This window comes from Physeter macrocephalus, chromosome 3 (assembly GCF_002837175.3).
Source record: "Physeter macrocephalus isolate SW-GA chromosome 3, ASM283717v5, whole genome shotgun sequence".
In the NCBI taxonomy this organism is placed as follows: domain Eukaryota; kingdom Metazoa; phylum Chordata; class Mammalia; order Artiodactyla; family Physeteridae; genus Physeter; species Physeter macrocephalus.
Window position 1 is genome coordinate 20,984,480 of NC_041216.1, and position 23,544 is coordinate 21,008,023.

Consider the following 23,544-nt stretch of genomic DNA (forward strand, 5'->3'; position numbering starts at 1 on the left):
GGGGGCAGATCCCAGGTCAGGGGTCAGGGAGGACATGGGGTGGGAGCCTAGTAGGTTGCAGGAGAGAGGTGGGCCTCCCCAGGGGCCCAGAGAGGGAGGGGCAGGGTGACGATCTGCTGCAGAGTGGGTGGCTGGGAGAAGTTTTGTGGGACAATCTGGCTGGCCGGATGCCTCCCAAATCCCCTCCCCGGTCCTGTCCCCAGGAGGCGAGGGACATCGGAGAGAGGAGGGAGATGGACCAAGCCCAGAAGCAGCCTCAGGAGACCGCGGGGGCCACGGGGGCCCAGAACCTTGGCAACCCCCAGCCAGGCTTCATGAAGTGCTTGTTGGAGGTGGAAGAGGCGGAGGCCACGCATTGGAGGGTCACCAAGGCCCGCACGCTGCCGAACCGGAAGTCCCCCAGGACCCCGGCCCCCGTGTCCGTCTCTGCCCTGGTTGGCAACTCAGCCCCAACCCTGCCTCTGACCCTGCCTCAGACCCCTGCCTCGGCTCCTGCCATGGCCCCATGCTGGGCCGGACCGCCAGCCCCTGGGCCACTTCCTGCCCCCATGGGAGCCCCAGCTTCAGTGCCCGTCACGGTCCTGCCGGTCCCTGCATCAGACCTGGGCTGGAGAAGGACAGAACCTTTGCACCACAGCGGGGAGAGGAGCCTGAACTACCCCAAGGCACGGTAGGAGCCACCCCAGAAAGGGTGTCTGGGATCAGGGCCTGGTCCCAGGGCCCCTGGCTACTCTCTTCCAGATTCTTGTCCCTGTCACTACACCTGTCTGTTCCCATGTGTCCCCCCTCCATTTCCCCTCACTTCTGTCTCCTCCCTGTCTTTCCCAGCTCTTGATCTTTCATATCTAGGCCACTTTTTCATTGCCAACACCCTTTTTCTTTCTAACCCCCTTTAGACTCCCCATACCTCTGCCTTGCTCCTCCTCTGGGTCACTCGTAGACTCTCCTGACCTCTTAAAGCCTCCCCCGGGGTTCCTCCCATGACCCCCTCTGCCCCGGCTCCCCATCACCCGCCCCTAGCTTTTGGTGCAGGGCCGGGGTGGGTGGCCGGATGTGCGCCCTTTGCCCGGGCTCTGTCCTCTGCAGGCAGGAGCTGGAAGAACACTGCCTGCTGAAGGTGTGTCAGACCTGGGAGGAGAGGTCGGAAGAGCACCTCACACTGAAGCAAGAGGAAGGTGAGGGCGGGCCTGGCCAGGGGAGCCCCTTGCGGGGCAGGCAGAACCCTCAGTCCTTGGGTTTATAAGCCCGGGGTGGGGGACAGGGTTGCTGATCATGCTGCTGCCCCGGTACCTACCCCAGCCCTGCACTTGGCTAGCGGGGTAGGATGCTGGCCCAAACTCTTACACACCACTGGGTCGGGGAGCCACAATCCTGCTGGGTCCTCTCACTTGGGGTCCAGTTCTCTTCCCTGTTCCAGAGCCACCTGTCTGAATGAATGGAGCAAGCCCTGCAAAGCTCTTTCATTTTTGGAGACGTTTGTGCCTACCCCAACCCAAGCCCATGCTATTGGTCCTCTGCAGAAGCCACCTGGATGGGACGCAGGGCTCTAGAGCCTCCACCTGTCCTAGACCATCCCTCACCATTTAACAAGACCACCCGCCCTGGACATGTTACTGAACCAAACTGGGGTCTGCTTGCCCACGTGCAGTAAAGTCAATCTACCGACACCGGGTTGTGGTGAAGGAAAGGGCAGCGTTTATTGCAGGCTCCAAGCAAGGAGTCCAGGCAGCTAGCGCTTAAAAGGCCCAGACTCCCTGATGGCTTTCAGGGAAAAGTGTTTAAAGAGAGGGTGAGAGACAGGATTGTGGGGTGCGTGATCAGCTCACGGACATTCTTCTGATTGGTTGGTGGTGAGGTAATCGAGAGTTGACATTATCAACCTGGTTCCAACCGGTCTGGGGTCTATGTGCTTGTGGTCAGCATACAGTTAACTTCTTCCACTTGGTAGGGGTTTCAGTATCTGCAAAACAGCTCAAAGGACATGGCTCAGAATATTATCTATAGCCCTTGAGGAGGAGCTAAACGTCCTTGACTTTGTTTAACGTCTGAACTATTATTATTTTGTTTAACTTTGTTTAATGTCTGAACTATTATTATTTTGTCTTGTTTGACTGTTTTCCTTTCTTTCTGCATTTTCTCACTTCTCTGATTAAATTCATTCTTTGGAACTTGGGGAAGGCCTAGGAGGCTAAAGTTTTTCTACAAACAAGAAGAGGCAGGCAGAGGACATGGGAGGTGTGTGTGTGGGGGGTCTGTCCCAGGAAGGCCCCATAGGGTCCTGCTCAGTTACACACAGGTCCCCATTTTCCACCGCATCCCACCTCCACCAAAAAATTTAAAAGTTCTGAACATCCACCCTGGGCGAGGCACTGTGCCCTTTGCTCCCCATCGTCCTTGGGGTTGGGCCCCGTGATTCCACATACCTGCGCTTTGAGGAGTGATTGCCGCTTCCTCTGGGCTCTGGAGGTGGCCTAATCAGCCATCCACATCCACTGCCAACCCAGCCACACCTGGTTCTGGCCCTGAATGAGGAGGTATGTGCCCTCCTTCCACCCTCCGCTCTTCCCTAAAGTCTGGGCCCCAGGCAGGGCCAGAGCAGCCCCTTCTTCTGCCTTCCCTGAATGTGCTCTCTGGCTCCCTAGGGCCCCATCCTTGAAGTTCACTCCTTTTAGCATTAAAAGTCTCTAGTCATTTTTAGAGGGGCTTTTCTAGGTCCAGCGCCCACTGCCCCATCTTCTTGAGCTGAGTTCATGGACAATGTGCCACTTTGGCTTACAGACTCAGCATTCTCCCCAAGACTCAGCCCTGTCTGGTGAGGAAAGAGCTGGCTACCTGCTCTGATGGTCCAAACCACCCTGCATTTGGGATGATCTTACCACTTTTGAGAGCTGTTCAGTTTTCCTTTTTCAGCGTGCCTGCCTGTGGCAGCTCACCACTTAGTCCAACCCTAACCCCAGCCCTACCTCTTCCCCACATTTCAGTTCCATTCATCAGAGACTTACTGAGTCTACGATGTGCCAAGCAATGAATTAATACATCCTCTCTGGGAGGGTGTACTGTTGTTCTGCCCATCTTACAGATAAGAAAATTGAGGCTCAGAGAAGTACAGTGACTTGCCCATGGCAACTATATTAGCTTGTTCAGGCTGCCATAATGAAGTACTGCAAACTGAGTGGCTTAAAATGTATTTTCTCATAGTTCTGGAGGCTAGAAGTCCAAGATCAGGGTGTTGGTATGTTTGGTTTCTTCTGAGGCCTCTCTCCTTGGCTTGCAGACGCCTTCCTTCTCCCTGTATCCTCACATGGTCTTTCCTCTGTGCACACGCATCCCTGGTGTCTCTTGTGTGCCCAAGTTTCCTCTTCTCTTAAGGACACCAGTTAGGTTGGACTAGGGGCCACCCCAGTGGCCTCATTTTAACTTAATCACCTCTTTAAAGGCCCTACCTCCAAACATCATCACGTTCTAAGGTATGGGGGTGGGGTGGTATTAGGGTTTCAACATATGAGTTTAGGCGGCGGGCACAATTTAGCTCATAACAGCAACGCAGCTTCTCAGTAAATGGCAGAGCCAGTCTTATCACTAGGTCTGCTGATTCTAACCTGGATTTTGCTGTGGGCTGTGAAACCAGACACCACACATGTGATGACCAGGACACGACTTTTCTATCAATTGGTGCTGTTCTGGGACTTTCTCAGCATTGTTCCTGGTCTCTGCTCCAGTCCAGACAAACGAAGCTGTCTTAGAGGCTATGTCTATCCAGATAAGTAACTGCAGAGCCCCAAAGCCAAGGCACAGACTCAGAGTCAGAAAGATCTATCTGGTCCTCTAACCTCTGAGCCTCAGTTTCCCCATCTTTACAAGGGAATAAGCATTCTACTCTTACCAGGCTGTTGTAAGAATTAAATGAGAACATGGCTATAAAGAGCTTAGCACAGTGCCTGGCACATAGCAGGGGTGCCCTAAAGTGGGCATGTTCTGGTGCAAGGTGAAGGCAGCTAACTAGCTTAGCTTTTGCCACACCAGCTGAGCCCTTGGTCTGACCTTGTACTAGAGAGTGAAGTGAGTCAACGGGCCCACACCCCTCCACTTTCACTCTTAGTTAAGTTTGTCCCTCCACCCAGCTATGGTGATAGAGAAGGCTGGACAGGGGGTGGTTGGAGCGGATGGGATGAATGGTAGAAACATAACCCCACTGCCTACCCCAGCCTTCCGCAGCTACTTTGAGATCTTCAGTGGTCACGGCGAAGTGGATGCACAGAGCCTGGAGAACATCCTGCTCCTCGTGGGCATCTCCCTGACGCCGGCCCAGGTGGAGGATGCCCTGAGGAGTGCTGATATCGATGGTGAGTTGGGGGAGGCTTCATCCTGAACCCCAGGCAGGGGCAGGTTCATGGGCAGCATGAGACCTGCGCAGCCACACAGGGCTCTGCGCTTACAGGGACCTGACTTTGGTTTAATGCTCTGCTGTTACAGTCTAGAAATTCTTGATAATTTTTGAAAGAGGGGCCCTATTCTGCATTTTCATTTTGAACTGGGCCCCACAAATGATGTAGCTGGTCCTGGCCCCAAAGTTAGAGCTCCCTGAGTACCTACTCAGTGCCAGGTTCTGGGGACCCAGAGATGACCAAGACTTATTTCCTGATCTAAGATGTAGGTGATCTCTGAGATCACTCCTTCCAGAGCTTTATGTGTGTTTCATCGGACATTCCTCCATGACTTGGTCACTCATTTTACCAGCTGTATGACCTTGGACAAATCACTGAAGTTCACCAAGTTTCAGTTTCCCCACTTGTAAAATGGGGCTTACAGCAATACCCATCTCACTGGGCTGTTAAAATAATTAAATGAGATAATCCAGGCAAAGCATGGAGCACGACACTTGGTGCACAGCATGCATCCGGGAGACATTAACTGCTGGTATTATTCATTCACTAAATATTTATTAACTACCTACTGTATGTCCATTCCTGTGCTGTGAATAAAGACATGTGTAAGACCTATGAGACCTGCCCTCGAGGTGCTCACACAGTCAATGACACAGAAGGAAGAGTTGCCAAAGGAAGCAGCGCTTAAGGTGGCTTGGAGGAAGGGATCAGGAAGGAAGGCTTCCTGGAGGAGGTGATGCCTGAGCCAAATTGTGAAAGATGAAGCAGGAGTTAGGCAGGGAGAGAGGAAGGAAGAAGGGCATTGCTGGTGGCAGAAGTAACCTGGACAAAGGGATTAGGGCACAGGGTGAGAAGCATCACATGTGGTTTGGTTGGCTAGATGCAGGGAACACAGCAGAGCTGTAGGGGGCCTGGGCTCCTGACCTCTGAGTGTCAGCTCTGCTTCTTCCATCACTGCCTGAGCGTGAATCCTCAGACACAAGCTAAGAATTGACCTCAGCTCGGCCCCTACATGACCCCAGGCAACAGCCTACTTTTGTCTATGCCTCAGGTCTCATCTGTGACATGGGGATAAGAGTATTAGGCGCCCCCCCCACCGCCTCCTCCCCCTCACCCCCCCGCAAGGGTGACTTTAAGAATTAGAGACCACTCATCAATTTGTCAAGTAGTTCAGAGAACATTTGCCAAGCACCTCTCTGTCTTAAGCCCTGAAGACACAGTGCAGAACAAAACAGCCAGTTCCTGTCTCCCAGAGCTTGCTGGTCCTGGCCCCAAAGTTAGAGCTCCCTGAGTACCTACTCAGTGCCAGGTTCTGGGGACCCAGAACTCTGTCTTAAGCCCTGAAGACACAGTGCAGAACAAAACAGCCAGTTCCTGTCTCCCAGAGCTTCTGTTAAATCCCAGATCTTATGAGTGTGTGGTTCAAGTGCAAGGGTTCTATGACAGTGTCCAACAGGGGGTCTGACCTGCACTGGTCTGACTTCCCTAAGGAAGTGACGGTCAAGGGGGAGCATTAAGTGAAAGAGTTGGAGGGAATTCCTTGGCAGTCCAGTGGTTAGGACTCCGCGTTTTCGACTCTGCGTTTTCACTGCGGGGGCCCGGGTTCAACCCTGGTTGGGGAGCTAAGATCCTGCACGGCCACAACAAACAAACAAAAACAAGCAAACAAACAAACAAAAAGAGTTGGAGGGTGGTGGAGAGAAGTCTAGGAAGAGGAAGCAGCACGCGCAAAGGCCCGCAACAGGGAAGAATGTGGCCCCTGGAGGGAGAGCAGGTTAGCGTTGGGGAGTTTGGTACCAGGTGAGGCTGGAGACAGGTAACGGGCAGGTCTAGCAGGACTTTGAAGGCCGAAGTGGGAAAACTGTAGGTACAAATATGTTCTCATGCAGAGACTAGCACACGGTAATAAGAGTTGCTGACATTTAATGAGCGTGTATTATATGCATGGCCCTATTCTGAGCACGTTGCCTCAATTTCTCTCCCATGAGAAAGGTGTCATGGGCACCCTCACCCTATAGATGAGAAAACTGGGGCTTAGTGGGGTTAAGAGACTCTGCCAAGGTCACAAAGATAGTAAGTGGTACACCTATGACATGAACCCAGTCTGCTGCTTCCAGGAACTTCTGGGAGCTTCTAACCCAGGAGATTTTAATTTTCACCTTCTACTTTTCCTGTGTGCACCACGCTCTCTGCATTGAATATGCGTTACTTTTATAATCAAACCCAATGAGTAAATGCGAATAACCGTGCCTGGGTCGCAATGCCCGAGCCTGCTCTGAAAGGCCCCTGGCCACCCTGTATTCCTCTGGCCTCCACAGGAGACGGCCACGTGAACTTCAAAGACTTCTTGGCCGTGATGACAGACACCAAGCGCTTCTTCTGCTCTGTGGGTGAGCAGGGGTGAGCCCAGGGCACTCAGAGCTGGGGGGAGGGGCCAGGTGGCTGCTGGGGCTGTTAGGCATCCAGGGCTGTTAAGTGGTAACAGCAGCGACCATCCCATGTCCCCAGAAGAGAAGGCCCTGACGGACATGGCTCCCCCAAACCCCCGCACTCTGCTCTTTGAGATCCTGTCCCTGCTGGTGGAGATGCTGGCCTTACCTGAGGCAGCCTTAGAGGAGATCACCAGGTGAGTAGGACTGGCTGTTGGGAGTGGAGGGTTGCAGACGCAGAAATGGCACCTAGCATTTTGGCAGCTGAGGACTTTTGATAATTAGGACTCTTAGTTGCCAGTGAAACCCACATAAAACTGGCTCACACAACAGGGGAATGTATTGGCTCACATCACTGCTCAGGGCCTCAGGAATGGCTGGATCTAGGAAACCAGATGATACCATTCAGGCTTTATCTCTCCCGCTCATCTCTGCATTAGCTTCAAGCTCAGCGAGGCTCTTCCCACAGTGGGAAGGATGGCAGCCGGCAGCCTCTATTCTACTCATACCCTCTTTGTTTTGCAACCTCAGCAGCAAGAGGAATACCTTCTTGGAGTACTCATACAGCAGTCCCAGAAAGGGAATGTGATAGGGCCTGTCTAGGGCTAGAGAACACGAGGTGGAAGCCTCCCCGTGTTGCCAGAGTGGGCTGGTGGGTGGTTAGTGGTTCACCTAAGGAAGAGACGGCTGTGTACAAAAACAACACAAACATTCGAGGGCTAGAAGCAGAGGGTCAAGGCACAATGGCCCACCTGGTCTCTCTTGCAGCACACAGAAGCTTGTCCCTATCGCTCAGAAAGTTGGATCATTTTTTCCTGCCATAGACCAGGCTTTTTCGGCAGGGGCCGGAGGAGGGGGAATGATTGCAGGCTGTTCCACTAATACCAACTTAGCAAACCCCAAAGACAAGAGATCTTTTTTCCTCCCGGCATCTATAAATCACTAAACATATATAACTCTGAAGACGGCAAATGTATGATTTTAAAAGCAATAAAACAAATTCCCAGGTATCAATTTCTCCAGTTTAAAAACAGATAATTCCAGTAATCTTGAAGCCCCTGTGTGCCCTACCCCAATCACAAAGTACTTTCTCCCTAACAAGAACCAACCCTTATTCCTTTGCTTTTTGTTTCAAAATTTCACTGCTTATTTTTTCCCTTATCGTTTATTGACAATTTCATACATATGGCAAAGTTAAAAGAATTTTACAGTGAACATTTATATACCCACCACCTAGATTCTACTGTTGCCATTTTGCCATACTTCTTTTGCCATGCTTCTATCCCTCTATCTGTTCATCGATCTATATTCTTTTTTATTCATTTCAAAGTAAATGATAGTTATTTACCTCTAAATACTTCAGCATACATGGCATTAGCTAATGATCAATATTTGTATAGAGCTTCCCCCCGCATATTGTGAGGTATAATGTACATTCAGTGAAACGCACAGATCTTAAGTGTATCATTGAATGAGTCTCAACACATGCCCACACCCCAGCAACCTGAACCCCTTTCAAGATATACAGAACTTTACCATCATCCCAGAAAGTGCCCTCATGACCCTTGCCAGTTGGTCCCTGAACCGCGCCCCCACCCCCACCCAGAGGCAATCACTCTTCTAATTTTTTTTCTCCATTACAGATTGATTTTCCCTGTCTGACAACTTCATATAAATGGAAACTAACCGTATATAGTCATTAGTGTCTAGCTTCTTTCACTCAGCATAACGCTTTTGAGATTCATCCATGTTGCTGTGGGCAGCAACAGTTCACTCCTCCGTATTATTGTATCCCATTGGATGAATATACCACAGTTCGTTCATCCATCCTTTCATGGGTAGATTTCTGAGCTGTTTTCAGTTTGGGGTTATAATGAGTAAAGATGCTATTAACATTTTTGTACAAGTCTTTGTGTGGACATATGTTTTGTTACTTGGGTAAATACCCAGAAATGGAATTGCTGGGTCATAGGATAGGTGTATTTTACTTACAAGAAACTGCCAGGCTTTTTAATCTAAGTGATTCTACCGTTTTACACTCACATCAACAATGTACGAGAGTTCCAGTTGCTCCGCATCTTGTGCAAATCCGTACTGTCAGTCTTGCTAGTTTCAGTCAGTCTGGTGGATGTGCAGTGGCACTTTTTTTTTTTTTTTAATAAATTTTATTTACTTATTTATTTATTTTGGCTGTGTTGGGTCTTCGTTGCTGCGCGCGGGCTTTCTCTAGTTGTGGCGAACGGGAGCTACTCTTTGTTGCTGTGTGCGGGCTTCTCATTGCAGTGGCTTCTCTTGTTGCGGAGCACGGGCTCTAGGCTCACGGGCTTCAGTAGCTGTGGCATGTGACCTCAGTCGTTGTGGCACACGAGCCCTAGAGCACAGGCTCAGTAGTTGTGGCGCATGGGCTTAGTTGCTCTGCAGCACGTGGGATCTTCCCGTACCAGGGCTCGAACCTGTGTCCCCTGCATGGGCAGGCGGATTCTTAACCACTGCGCCACCAGGGAAGCCCTGCAGTGGCACTTTTAAATTTTGACTCACACTTGTTTGTATTCCTGAATACTTTATTGTTTAGCTTTCCATATTTTTTACCTCTATCGGAGTGCACTCATAGTGTAAGTCCTCTGTTACTTGCTTTTTCTTCTCAGTGTTATGTACTTGTGACTCATCCATGTTCTTATGCATAGCTGTAGATCATTTATCATTTTTACTGCTACATACTATTATCTGGTATGACTACATCACAATATATGTCTTTGTTCTGCAGATGGACATTAGGTCTATGTTCAGTTTCCAGCCATGGTAGAAACAGTGTTAATATTTTGTATATGTCTCCAGGATACCTGGGCAAGAGTTTCTCCAGAGCAGCAGTTTTAAAACTTTTTGGTCTAGGAAACTGTCAATACTTTCTATATATGAACTTAAAACTGAGAGATCTAAAAAATATCTATTAATTTATTTAACAAAGATAACCCCATTACATGTTAATAGAAAAAAAAACATTTTAAATGAAAAAATAACGGTATTTTCCAGAACAAACAAACAAGAAAGTTAATGAGAAGAATGGCATTGCTTTACAATATTGAGAATCTCTTCAGTGTCCGGCATAAAAGAAGTTGGCTGGATTTTCCTATATGCTTCTGCATTCAATCTGTTGCAATCTGTTGTTTTGAAGTATATGAAGAAATCCGGCCTCACACAAATATGTAATTGGAAAAAGTATTTTAATAGCCTTTTCATTTAATATCCCACATATCATGGAGGTATTTTTCTTTGATAGTACACCAAACTTGACGAGCAGTAGTGTCTTAAAAGTTGGTTGCAGTATGGAATCTGATGCCGTATCTGTGAACTGTTCGTTGTACTCTTTTTTGGCGGTACGCGGGCCTCTCACTGCTGTGGCCTCTCCCATTGCGGAGCACAGGCTCCGGACGCGCAGGCTCAGCGGCCATGGCTCACGGGCCCAGCCGCTCCGCGGCACGTGGGATCTCCCCGGACCGGGGCACGAACTCGCGTCCCCTGAATCGGCAGGCGGACTCTCAACCACGGCGCCACCAGGGAAGCCCCGTTGTACTTTGAAAAAATATATATTTATTTGGTTGCGTGGGGTGTTAGTTGCGGCCGGCAGGCTCCTCAGTTGCAGCTCCAGGGCCCCTTAGTTGTGGCAGGCGAACTCTTAGTTGCAGCATGCATGTGGTGGGATCTAGTTCCCTGACCAGTGATCGAACCCGGGCCTCCTACATTGGGAGCACGGAGTCCTATCCACTGCACCGCCAGGGAAGTACCCTCGTTGTACTCTTTTAAATAAAAATCTATTGGTCTGTTTTGTAGATTAAATGGATCTTTTCCCATGAATGGCTTTTGTAACATGCATTGTTCATTTAGAACATATTGCGTATCTTCTAAATGTTGACATATTTCATTGTAGTTATTAGATATATGTATAATTATTAATATCACCCCTAATGTCAGAAAAGTCTTTAGGGAATTCCCTGACAGTCCAGTGGTTAGGATTTGGCGCTCTCACTGCTGGGGCCCAAGTTGGATCCGGTTGGGGAACTAAGATTACACAAGCCACGTGGCATGGCCAAAAATAAATAAATAAAATAAAGTCATCCTTGCTTAAAAAAAAAAGTTTTTAAATATTAGAAGTGTTGTGTGAGGCTACAGTTCACTCATTTGACTATATTCTGTGTATGAACATGCATATGACACATGCTTATTATAATGGAATTTTAAAAATTTTATTTTTATTTATTATTTATATTATTTTGGCTGCACTGGGTCTTCATTGTGGCACGTGGGCACTCAGGCTCTTCGTGGCGGTGCGTGGGCTCTCTAGTTGCTGTGTGTGGGCTCTAGAGCACTCGGGCTTAGTTGCAGTATGTGGGGATCTGAGTTCCCTGACCAGGGATCGAACCCGGGCCCCCTGCATGGGGAGCTTGGAGTCTTAACCACTGGACCACCAGGGAAGTCCCATGATAATGGATTTGTTTTCCCAAATTCTAATTTTTTACTTGAAAGCTTTAATTTTGTCATGGGTAACAAATGCTGTCAGTTGTTTTCCTTGAAAGGATGGGCTAACTTCATCCATTTTCGAGAAAATACCTGCCAAAATACGCAAGGCTGCATAACCATAGTTTGTCCTTTTTTCAAGTAAAAAATGACATTTAGTGTGTAGGGGAGGCAAAATTTTCCTTTACCCTCTTAGAGCTTCCAGCTGGGACTGATGCAAGACAGACTAACAGGAGAAAAGTATACAAGTTTAACTTACACGCACATGGGAGCGCTGACAAGAATAATGAAGACCCAAAGAACTGACAAGGCCGAGGGGCTTGCATACAAGGTTGAAAAAAGAGTAGCAACTGTAGAAAAGTAACTAAAATATATGAGCAGGGGCTTCCCTGGTGACACAGTGGTAAAGAATCTGCCTGCCAATGCAGGGGACACGGGTTCGAGCGCCGGTCCGGGAAGATCCCACATGCTGTGGAGCAACTAAGCCCATGCACCACAACTACTGAGCCTGCGCTCTAGAGCCCACGAGCCACAACTACTGAGCCTGTGTGCCACAACTACTGAAGCCCGCGCGCCCAGAGCCTGTGCTGTGCAACAAGAGAAGCCACCGCAATAAGAAGCCCGCGCACTGCAACGAGGCGTAGCTCCCGCTCGCTGCAACTAGAGAAAGCCCGCGCGCAGCAACGACGACCCAGTGCAGTCAAAAAACAAACAAACAAACAAAAATATATATATATATGGGCAGAATGAGGAAGATAAGAGTTATTTTAACCATGTCTGTTTGTACAGAGTTCTCTTGGCCTGGACTCTTTTTCTTTTCTTTCCTTTGGCCGCACCACATGTATACACTGGCCCTCGGCAGTGAGAGCGCGGAGTCCTAACCACTGGACTGCCGCGAAATTCCCTCTTCCTCTCTTGTGATAAGAATGTTTCTTCCTCTTGGTTCAGGGAGGGCAGCTTTCACCTGGGAATTTTGTCTCCTGCTTTTAGAAAGAAAAAGTCAGTGAACCCTTCTTGCATCTGCTGTTTTTCAAGTGCCTTTAACTCAAAGTAACCAACATGCCGAATTGGCACATATTGGGGTGGCATGTCCTAAACTCCTTCATTTCCTCCATCTGGCACTTCCCTAGAAGTTTCATCCATTAAAAGCTGAGTTGGTGGCCGTGGAGAAAAAGTCGGGTTAGAAGTTGCAAAGAGATCTGTGAAAGGGGGAGGAAAACACAGATCGGAACAAGCAGAAAAGAACAAATCTAAGCACATGATCCTGTATTTCCCTGGATCCGTCTCTTAGTCCTGAGAACACGTCAGTTCAGTGGCAGTCGGAGCTCACTTTAGGAGGCAATGGTATAGGTGGGAGTTGGGCACCCGCCTAACTTAGGGCTTTATATGGTGAGCTGCTAGCAAGCATTTAATGAGGGGCATTTCTTTGGAAACAAAAGAGAAACAGAGGTTAATGGTCAGAATAAATTGTAAACTCAGTTTTTGAGGCCAGAGGGCAGTTAATTGTGAGATTCTTACATGTCAGTCTCAAAGCATCTTTAGATGGTGGAGGGACTTCCCTGGCAGTCCAGTGGTTGAAACTCTGCGCTTCCACTGCAGGGGGCACGGGTTCGATCCCTGGTTGGGGAACTCGGATCCTGCATGCCACACAGTGGCCAAAAAAGAAAAAAAAAAAGATGGCGGAGTGAGGCTATCTGGTGGCTCTCTGATGAATTTTCTGGCTAGCAGTTTGAATGTCTTTGGTAACGGCATTGGGTGTTCGAGTGAACTAACAGCAGCACGCATACAGGGTTGTTATACATGATCTGTTGCAGTGATTTTTTCTTACTGAAGTTTATATTAAGTTGCTTTAGCTTGCAGGGCATTGGGAAGAGGGCAGTCCTAGTTTTCAGTGATGCCAGGTCAGGAGGGTGGAGGGAAACTAGAAATGTTGATTACTAGAAATGTTGATAACTAGAAACGTTGATTCACTTTATGAATACACAAAGTGGCAGGAGCCAGTTTATAAAGAAGACAAAAAGCTCAAAGTGAACTGTTCAACAGCTTACAAAGGTGTGTTATAGTTTTTATTGAAACATAGAATTTTCCTCTCCACAATCAGTTCCATTTTTATCAGATAATCAAAGTAAGATTAATTTGTCTGTAAAAATTTTTTTTTGTTATTGAAGTGTTGTTGATTTACAATGTTGTGTTAGTTTCAGGTGTACAGCAGTGATTCAGATCTATATATATACTAATATATATATTAGTGTGTGTATATATATATTAGTGTGTGTGTGTGTGTGTATATATATATATATATATATACATATATATATATATATATTAGTTTCTTTGTGGACAAATCAGGCAAGTGTCAGAAATCACAAAGAGTTCCCTGGTGGCCTAGTGGTTAGGATTTGGCGCTTTCACTGTGGAGGCCTGGGTTCAATTCCTGGTCCAGGAACCATCCCACAAACTTCACAGCACGGACAAAATTAAAAAAGAAAAAAAGAAATCACAGAGACAAAGAACCTAGAAAGTTAAACGTATGGCTCTCTCCATTCTTTTTTACTTTTAATTTACTGTCATGGTTGACATACATCAAACAATGCACTTTAATTGTGCATTTTGTTCTTAGGTTGAATTCATAGCATTATAATGTTAAACATCTGGTAGACATAACATATGCTTGTTTGACTAGTCTTAATTAATATAAGCTTTTTTTTCCTTTAAGCCAATTAAATTCAGCTCTCTTACAAGTTAATTTTTATCAATACCATCTGGAGTAGAAAAACATTACATACATATTACATATATATATATGCATACATAAACATGCAAGACCCAATGCAGCAAAAATAAATAAATAAAATAAATCTATTTAAAAAAAGGAACTCGTTTCCTTTCTGGTGGGAATGCAAAATGGTACAGCCACTTTGGAAGACAGTTTGGTGGTTTCTTTTTTTAAAAAAATTAATTAATTAATTAATTTTTGTCTGCATTGGGTCTTCATCATTGGGTCTTCGTTGCTGCGCATGGGCTTTCTCTAGTTGCAGTGTGCGGGCTTCTCATTGTTGTGGCTTCTCTTGTGTGGAGCTTGGGCTCTAGGCACATGGGTTTCAGTAGTTGTGGCATGCAGGCAGAGCACAGGCTCAGTAGTTGTGGTGCACAGGCTTAGTTGCTCTGCGGCATGTGGGATCTTCCCAGACCAGGGATCGAACACATGTCCCCTGCACTGGCAGGCGGATTCTTAACCACTGTACCATCAGGGAAGTTCCAGTTTGGTGGTTTCTTACAAAACTAAACAAACTCTTACAATATGATCCAGCAATTGTGCTCCTTGGTATTTACCCAAAAGGATTGAAAACTTGGTCCACACAAAATTAACTGTGCTACACCTACACAGTGGAATATTCAGCACTAATAAGAGCCATCAAAGCATGAAAAGACAGAGGAAACTTAAATGCATATTGCTATGTGAAAAAAACTGATCTGAAAAGGCTACATACTTTACAGTTCGAACTATGTGACATTCTGGAAAAGACAAAACAATGGAGACAGTGAAAAGATCAGTGCTTACTGGAGTGAGGGGAGAGGGAGGGAAGTGGAGCACAGATTTTTAGAGCAATGGAACTATTCTGTATTACCATAATGGTAGATAAATGTCATTTCACATTTGTCACAACTCATACAATGTACAACACTATGAGCGAACCCTAAGGTAAACTATGGCCTTATGGTAATAATGATACGTCAGTGTTAAGTTCATCAGTTGTAACAAATGTACCACTCTGGTGGGGGATGTTGATCATGGGGGAGTCTGTGGGTGTGTAGGGGGGAAGGGCAGCAGGTATATGGGAACTCTCTGTACTTTCCACTCAATTTTCTGTGAATCTAAAAAAGTAAAAAAAAAACTTAGTTAAGAAAAAAAAATACACTATAAATAGAAGGTTCCCCCCCCAAATTAATTGACCATATACACTTGGGTTTACCTCTGGATTCTTTATTCTCTTCCTGTGTCTATATTTCTGCAAATACCACATAGGTCTTGATTACTACAGCTTTACAGTAAGTATTCAAATCAGGTAGAGTAAGTCCTCCAACTTGTTCTTTTTCAAAGAGTTCTAGATCCTGTTCTATTCTAGGTCCTTTGCATTTCTATATAAATTTTAGAATCAGTTTGTCAATCTCTATAAAAGAGCCTGCTGGTATTTTGTTGGGATTGCATTGAATCTATATGTTCATTTTGGGAGAAATGACATCTTAATAATAACAAGGCTTTCAGTCCATGAACATGGTATACTCTTCACTTATTTAGGTCTCTAATTTCAGCAGGATTTTGTAGTTTTCAAGATATAGATCTTTTACATATTTTGTTGAATATATCCATAAGTAGTGATAAGGTGCTGAGAGTTTAGACCTCTGCAAAGCATGAGAGTTCATGGTTAAGAAGTTTTAAAATATATATACATATATATCCATAAATATTTCATATTTTATACTGTTGTAGATGTTTCCATTTTCCAATTGCTCATTGCTGGTATTGTAGAAGTATAGTTTATTGTTGTATACTGATCTTGTATCCTATGACCTTGCTAAATTCACTTATTAGTGCTGGTAGCTTTTTATAATAGATTTCTTAAGATTTTTACACACACAATGATGTCATCTGTGAATAAAGACAGATTTACTTCTTCCTTTCCAATCCATTAGCATTTATTCCTTTTTCTTGTTTTATTGCACTGGCTAAGACCTTAAGTAAAACAAAAGTGATGACAGCAAACATTTTTGCCTTGCTCCTGATCATGGGGGAAGCAATCAATCTTTCGCCATTAAGCTTGATTCTAGCAGATACTTTTATCATGTTGAGGAAGTTCCTTTCTATTTCTAGTTTGCTGAGAGTTTTTATTATGAATGGGAGTTGAATTTTGTCAAATGCTTTTTCTGCATCTTGAGATGATTATAAGGTTTTTCTCTTACATTCTGTTAATATAGTAGATAAAACTGATTTTTCAATGTAAACTAACTGCATTCTTTGGAAAAACTCCACTTAGTTGTAATGTATTATCCTTTCAATCTATTACTGGATTCAACCTGCTATTTTGTTAAGAATTTTGGCATCTATGTTCAAAGGAGATATTGGTCGTTAACTTGCTTTTGGGGTGATATCTAGTGTTCCTGTTAGTATAATGCTGGCATCATAAAATGAGTTACGTGTTCTCATGTCCTGAAAGAGTTCATGAAATCTCGGTGTTCAGTCTCCTCTAAAGGTTTGATAGAACTTACAGTGAAGCCGCTTGGACTTTGTTTTCTTTGTGGGGAGGTTTATTTGTTTGTTTGTTTTGTTTTAATTGAAGTATAGTTGATTTACAATGCTTCAGGTGTACAGCAAAGTGATTCAGTTACATATATACATATATTCTTTTTCAGATTCTTTTCCATTATAGGTTATTACAAGATATTTAATATATTTCCCTGTGCTATACAGTAGGTCCTTGTTGTTTATCTATTTTCTATATAGTAGTGTGTATGTTTTAACCCAAACTCCTAATTTATCACACCCCCACTTACCCCTTTGGTACCAATTAGTTTGTTTTCTATGTCTGTGAGTTTATTTCTGTTTTATAAATAAGTTCATTTATATCATTTTTAAATTTTCCACATATAGGTGATATCATGATACTTGTCTTTTCTCTGTCTGACTTACTTCACTTAGTATGATAATCTCTAGGTCCATCCATGTTGCTGCAAAAGGCATTATTTCATTTTTTTATTCCATTTTATATTTTATCATCTTTATCCAGTCATCTGTTGATGGACATTTGGGTTGCTTCCATGTCTTGGCTATTGTAAATAGTTCTGCTATGAACATTGGAGTGCATGTATCTTTTAGAATTAGAATTTTCATCTTTCCCAGATATATGCCCAGGAGTAGGATTGCTAGATCATATGGTAACTCTATTTTTAGTTTTTAAAAGAACCTCCATACTGTCTTTCATAGTGACTTGCGCCAATTTACATTCCCACCAATAACGTAGGAGGGTTCCCTTTTTTCCACACCCTCTCCAGGCTTTGTCTTTCTTCTTGAGTATTTTTGGCAGTTACTTCTACATAATATGGATGTACTACAATATTTTGGTTAATGATTTTTAGACTTGTGTCTACTGACTTCCTGTTATGGTAAGAATTTAGCTGTCTGATACAACTATCCCCTCAGCTCTTCCTTCCCCATTCAAACATATTATCATTTTTTTACTAAATGTTTGGGGTTTCTAATATTATGGCTACACAATTATTCATAGCTGAGCATTTTTTATATAATGATTTCATTTCCTTTCTTGTTTTTTTATTTCCTAAAAGTTGATAATTGCCTTGATTTTTTTTTTCTTTGTACTCATTGACAATTCTTGTAGCCTCCTAGAGCTTCTTTTTCTTGGAGGCATTTTCTAAATAATTCCATTCTTCTCATTTTTGGATTAATTTCTTCTTAGGCATGCTGCAGAGCCGTCATCTTGGGAGTCTGTTGTCATCCTAGGAATTCTTTCTTCCTTTCCTCTGACTGGAACTCTGTCTACTGGATCACATGTCTTACTCTTCCTTGGTTTGCTTACTCTTTCTTGGTTTGCTTACTCTTTCTTGGTTTGATTTGCTTAAAAAAAATAATAATGGGAGCATGTTCCACCAGTAGCTTTTGGGGGTTAGAAAGGCAGTAATTCAGCGACAGGTATGGGAATGCCAGCCCTTGAAATTTCTGTCTTTTGAGCTAGAGTGATCCAATCTAAACTGGTTGTCCTCTATGGCAGTTGCACTGCCACTGTGGGATCTCCCTTCACCATCTTCCTTTAACTTTTGTCTTTCTCCTGTGTTAGGTCTCCTATTTTCTGTATGTATATCTTCCTTTTCTTTTTTGGTTTATGCCCTCATTTGGGAAGAACATGCCCTCCAGTACCTTCCTGAGAAAGGATGAATGGGAGGCAAGAGTTTTGAGATTTTGTATGTCTACAAAAGTGTTTATTCTACCATCACACTTACTGAATAGTTTAGCTAGGTCCAGAATTCTAGATTAGTGTATTCATTAAGGAATAGACCCCAATGTACTATAGTTCAAACAATATAGTTTATTTCTCTCATATTGATGGCTTGGAGGAAGCAGGCAGGAAGGCAAGGTTGCTCAAGCACCCAGTTTCTTTCCCACTTATTCTTCCACCATTCCCTAGGTCAATCCTAAGCCAATTTACCAGCAACACATCTAAATTCAAGCCCACAAGAAGGGGAAGGAGAGGAAGTAGAGAGCAAGCAATTTCCTTTAAAACTGTGACCGAGAAAGTTGCACACACTCTGCTCATGTCCTGTTGGCCCCTGTGGGGTGAAGTTATTTTCTAGTCCATCTTTTTACCCAGGATGTTGCCTTTTCAGGTTCTAATTTTACACAGGGGTCTAGATCCAATCTCCATTTGAGGGCTCTGGTATTCATTTTCTATTTTCTCTGTGTGAAGCTCATTAAAACCCCAAATTCCAGGCTTCAGGGATAGGCAGAGGCCCTAGCAGAACCACCCGCTTAAGCCCTAAGGGCTTCCTAACACTCTGAGTAGCATGCCTAGCCTTCATCACTGCCTACAAAGTCCCAGGTAGTCTGGCCCTCCCATCTTGCTGCCCATTTCTACCCCTTTCTCCCTCACACACAAGCTCTAGCCCCTCTCTGTTCCTAGAGCTCACCAAGCTCTTTCGCACCTCCTGGCCTTTTCACAAGCCATTCCCTCTGCCTGAAAGAGGCTTCTTCCCGATATCCACTTAGCTTGCTTCCTCCCCTCATTTGCTCAAATGCCACCACCTCGAGACTTTCACTGACTACTGTGGACAAAATAGCTCATCACTACCTCCTACTCAGCTTTTACTTTCTCTTGGAACACCCATCACTCCTCACATGGTACCATAATTTATTTACTTGTTCATGGTCCGACTCTCCCACTAGATATGTGCCTAGGTAGTTGATTTAGAAAGTGATACCACGGAGCAGAAGTGAGGGAAGGGACAGGAACACAGAAGGAGGAGGAGCCAATACAACGATGTGCTACTGAGTCAACCATCCCCAGGATCTTCTGAGGAGACTATGAATGGTGGCTCAGAACCGTCAGGGGAAGAGACAGGAGCCTGTATACCTCAGCTGCTGGTTCCTGTGTCAAGGGTGCTCCACACAGGTGTTTAACTCCCCTGCACTTCTGGGGCGCATATGTGTCAGACAGGCTCTGGAGTAAGCAGCAGGAGGTAAGACCTGAGGTGAGACCGTGCCAGGTTGTCCCTGTGCAGAGCTGGTTGAGGCCCATGTAGAAGTGGTTGCTGTGACAGTGGCTGGAGTAAGAGGTGGGGCTGAGAGATGACACAAGGACCTTACATGAGTATCTCCTGCACTGCTCTTTCCCAAGCATTTAGGTGAGTGGCCAGCATACAGTAAACACTCAATAAATATTTGAATGAATGAATGAATGGTGCTGCAGTCTAGTGGGGAAAAGGCAAGTAGTGATGAGTTAAGAATATTAAGTGGGCTGTGATAGGGTTAAGTACAAGTTGTCAGGGCTGTGATAGGGTTAAGTACAAGTTGTCAGGGCTGTGATAGGGTTAAGTACAAGTTGTCAGGGGGCCTATAGTGGTAGCCTAACTCGTCTATTGGAGGAGAGAGGACTTTCTGGAAGAGATGGCCCTTAAGCTGCAATCTGCAAGATGAGGAGGAGTTAACTGCACAGCTGGCTTACGAAGCACTTGCACATCTAAGTAAAAATACCAGTGATAGAAATCATGGGCAACGTTTACCAAGCTCTTTCCTTGAGTCAATTTGCTGAATGCTTAATGGGTCTTGTTATTTAATCTTTGTTTTTAACCCTATAAAAACGTTGACTGATCTGCTGAGAGAAGTCAAGTGACTTCCAAGGACCGGTAGAGATAACCATTTCCCCCCACTTTACATAGGGGTGACTGAGGCCCAGAGCAGGGCAGTGACTCGCCCACAGTCACAGGAAGTTAATGGTTGAGCCAGGACTAAAACCCAGATCTCTTGTGGCCCTGCTCCTGAGCCTGCCAGACAGAACAGGGGCTCAGGAAGAGTGAGGGAGGAGGAGGGTGAATTAAACACGGCCGGGCTGAGCTGGGTGGCACTGCCTCCCCAGCTATTACCAGAAGAAGCTGAAGGAAGGCACCTGTAAGGCCCGAGAGATGGAACCGGCCATTGGCCGGCTGCGGTCCCGGAAGAAGCTTCCCTACAACCCGCAGCAGGCAGACACCTTGGAAGTCCCAGAACGAAGAGCCCTCAGGATCCTGAGCCAGCTGAAGCAGCAGAACTACGGTGAGGGCCCTGGGTGCCCACACAGCCAGGCCCAGGAGCTGAGACATCGTTTCCCACTTCGGGCTTAACTGTGTGCCATCAGCCAGCTGGATGATAATCACCACCCATCTCCAGCCTTCCGCACGCTCTTTCCCCTGAGCCTTAGCCCTGAGCACAGGTTGGTCCCAAGAGCCTGGACTGAGAAAGAAGAGTGCTTAGCAATCCCACCTCATCATTTATTGAGCACCCTCTGGGGTCACTCACTATGCTAAGCCCTTTGCAGATGTGCTAGAATTTAATCCTCATAATCACATATTTACCCCACGTATTCACGATGAGAAAACTGAAGTTTAAGCAACTTGCCCAAGGCCCCACAGCTAGCGTGTGTCAGAAAGGGGAGTTTATACCCAGGTCTGACTCCAAAACCTGTGCTCTTTTCTCTGGGCAAGGTTACCTCCCCATAATAGTAGACTTCTACTGTGTGCCAAGTGATGGGCTAGAAGCTTTCTAGAGTCTTTAGAGTGTGCCTATCGGACTCTGCCAGGACTCATCCCAAAGACATGTGCTCCTTTTTAAGCAGGTATTAGCCCTAACACTGTTCTCAGCATTTAGCTGAGTGCTTTGCATATATTATCCCTTTAATCCTCATCATCAACTCTGAGGTGGATACCACCATCAGCTCCAGCTTATGCGGAAGCTCAGAGAGGTTAAGTGACTCGCCCAAACCCACCCAGGTCGTTATGTGGCAAAGCTGGGATTTCACATGGGTCTGCCTGCCTCCCAGGACTGGACGTGCTCTGAAACATTCCCCTCTCCTGCCTCTTTCACCTTTGCCAGCTGCCAACCTGCAAAGCCCCTATGCCCAGGTGCCTTGCATCCCGCTCTGCCCGCGGCTGGACAAGAATACGGTCCGCCGGAAGCAGGGCAGCCACTACATGTTGGAGCCGTGTACCCCCACCAGCCTGGGCCCTGACACCCGTAGCCCCTTCTTCCAGACTGGATCTCAAGGAAGCAGGTGGGTACCCAGAGGGCAGGGACCGCAGCCCAGGCCCATCCACCTCCTTCCTTATGAAGTCCCTGGCCTAACCCAAGGGAAATCCATCCTTCCAAGAGATGCCTCAGAGACTGTTGTTCCAGGGAGGAAAAAGGGGAAAGGATGGAAGGGGGAAGAAACTAACCTTTGAGAGTCTGTGTACCAGGTAGATTGTTCCTAAGTCAGGGTACTTATGCCTTTCTGTGCCCGGGACTCGGAAGCACTACCTGCCTTTCTCATGCAGGGGGTTTAAGTCCTTTGCCTGAGTCTGATTCCATGTTAGGAGTAGTAGGAAACAGGCTTAGCAGCTGGGTGGAGGGAAGCTTCCCCTGCAGCAGTCCTCTTCCAGGCATCCTGGGATAAAAGAACACTGGACTTGGAATCAGGCCTCTGAGCCCGACTGCTGGCCCCATCACCTCCCTGGGAAGGACTCCTCTCCCCTTGGGCACATGGGGTGGCTCACCCTTCTCTTCCACCTCTCTCCCTAGGGAACCCAGCTCTGATAGCCGAAAGTGACTCAGTTCTGTGCCGGCTCGAACCCACTGACCCTGCAGAGTCCTGACTCTGGGCCAGCTGTTCAGGGCCTGCAGACGGACGGGTCATCAGGCAGGGACTGCTGCTGGATTTTGCTTCTGTGGCCTGGTAAGCCAATAAACAACAAGAACCTCAGCCTCTGTGCCTGGTGCCAGGGAAGGCCCCAGGTTTTCACCCTTCCACTTGGCTCTCAGAGCGGAGGGCCTCAGGCTCCCTCGGGCTTCAGAGCCCATGAAGCAAGACTCGCCTTAAAACCCTGCCGAGGGTTAGAAGTCCTGCCAGAGGTGGCCCTGCGTTCAAAGTCTTGACCTCCTGTGCACTCTCAAAGCACAGAACTGGGACTATTCTCAGATGGGTGTCTCCACGCCGTGGGCTAGGAGTCCCATAAGGGCAGGAATTCTCTTTCCCACTTGCTTGAAGGGAATGGTGCACATAAGGGAAGTACCTGGGAAAGACCCTGGCCCCTAAAACGGACAGACCCTGTGGAAGGGCAGGAGGGGCCTCAGCCACGCTCTCACCAACAGAGGGCCAGGACCCAGGGGTGCCCTTCTTTTGGAGCCTAAGCATGTGGGTCTGTGGCCCCAATCCATACACCACCCCAGTCCTATTACTCAAAGAGAGAGCCCCTCCCTAGGACTGAGCAGAGATAGCTTCCCAGTGGTTAAACAAGCAGCCACAGCAAGAGGTTAGGAGGCCAGAAACTGAAATGAGGACAAGGTTCTGACAAGTTTAAAACATGTATTTAAAATACAATTTATAAAATGCTTAATCTGCCGACTCAGGAGCCCGCGGTGCGGGGTGGGGTAGGGTGGGCAGCCACCCGCTAGACCAGCAGAGCAGGACTGCAGGGGTGTGGCCCTCCCTCCCATGCCCTTCTGTTCAGATACCCAAGGGGCCCATATGCACCCCTGGGATCACGTGGCCGAAAACAGGACCCCAGAGGTTTCCAGAGTCTCTGCCTACCAGGGAGGCTGGGGCAGCCCTGCCGGCCCATCCCTGAGCAGAGCATCCCCAGATGGGGCAGAGCAGGGTACGGCTGGGCTAGACAGGGCAGGGTGAGGCAGTGGGCTCTGGAAGGGGCTGATGGTAGCAGATAGGGTGTTGCCTCCTGCCAGCAGGTGGGGAGCACCCTGACTGAGTGGGCGGAGAAGGGTTGGTCACCAGGCCCAGACCCCCAGCTCCTTTGGTTATAGGCTGACATCAGAGTAGTGGCTCATGGGAAGCGGTTAGCTGGAAGGTCTGAGGCCTGGCTCACGGAGTCAGGGAGGAGCTGGGGGAAGGGGACAGTACCATGAAGGCAGATAAAGGGGCAGCAGCCTCAGGTTTCTGCCCCCCACTCCCCTGGTGTTTTCC

General features: G+C 46.7%; 1 protein-coding gene across 1 annotated transcript; it reads left to right on the forward strand.

Moving 5' to 3' along the window:
- Positions 1–167: 167 nt before the first annotated feature.
- On the forward strand, positions 168–23,538 carry SPATA21 (spermatogenesis associated 21). Its single transcript, XM_024125532.2, is given in 8 exon segments — positions 168–670; positions 1,087–1,175; positions 4,206–4,343; positions 6,704–6,775; positions 6,894–7,011; positions 20,470–20,645; positions 21,462–21,639; positions 22,146–23,538. Coding segments are annotated over 8 exon segments (1,332 nt in total). The 3' UTR covers positions 22,204–23,538.
- Positions 23,539–23,544: the final 6 nt, after the last annotated feature.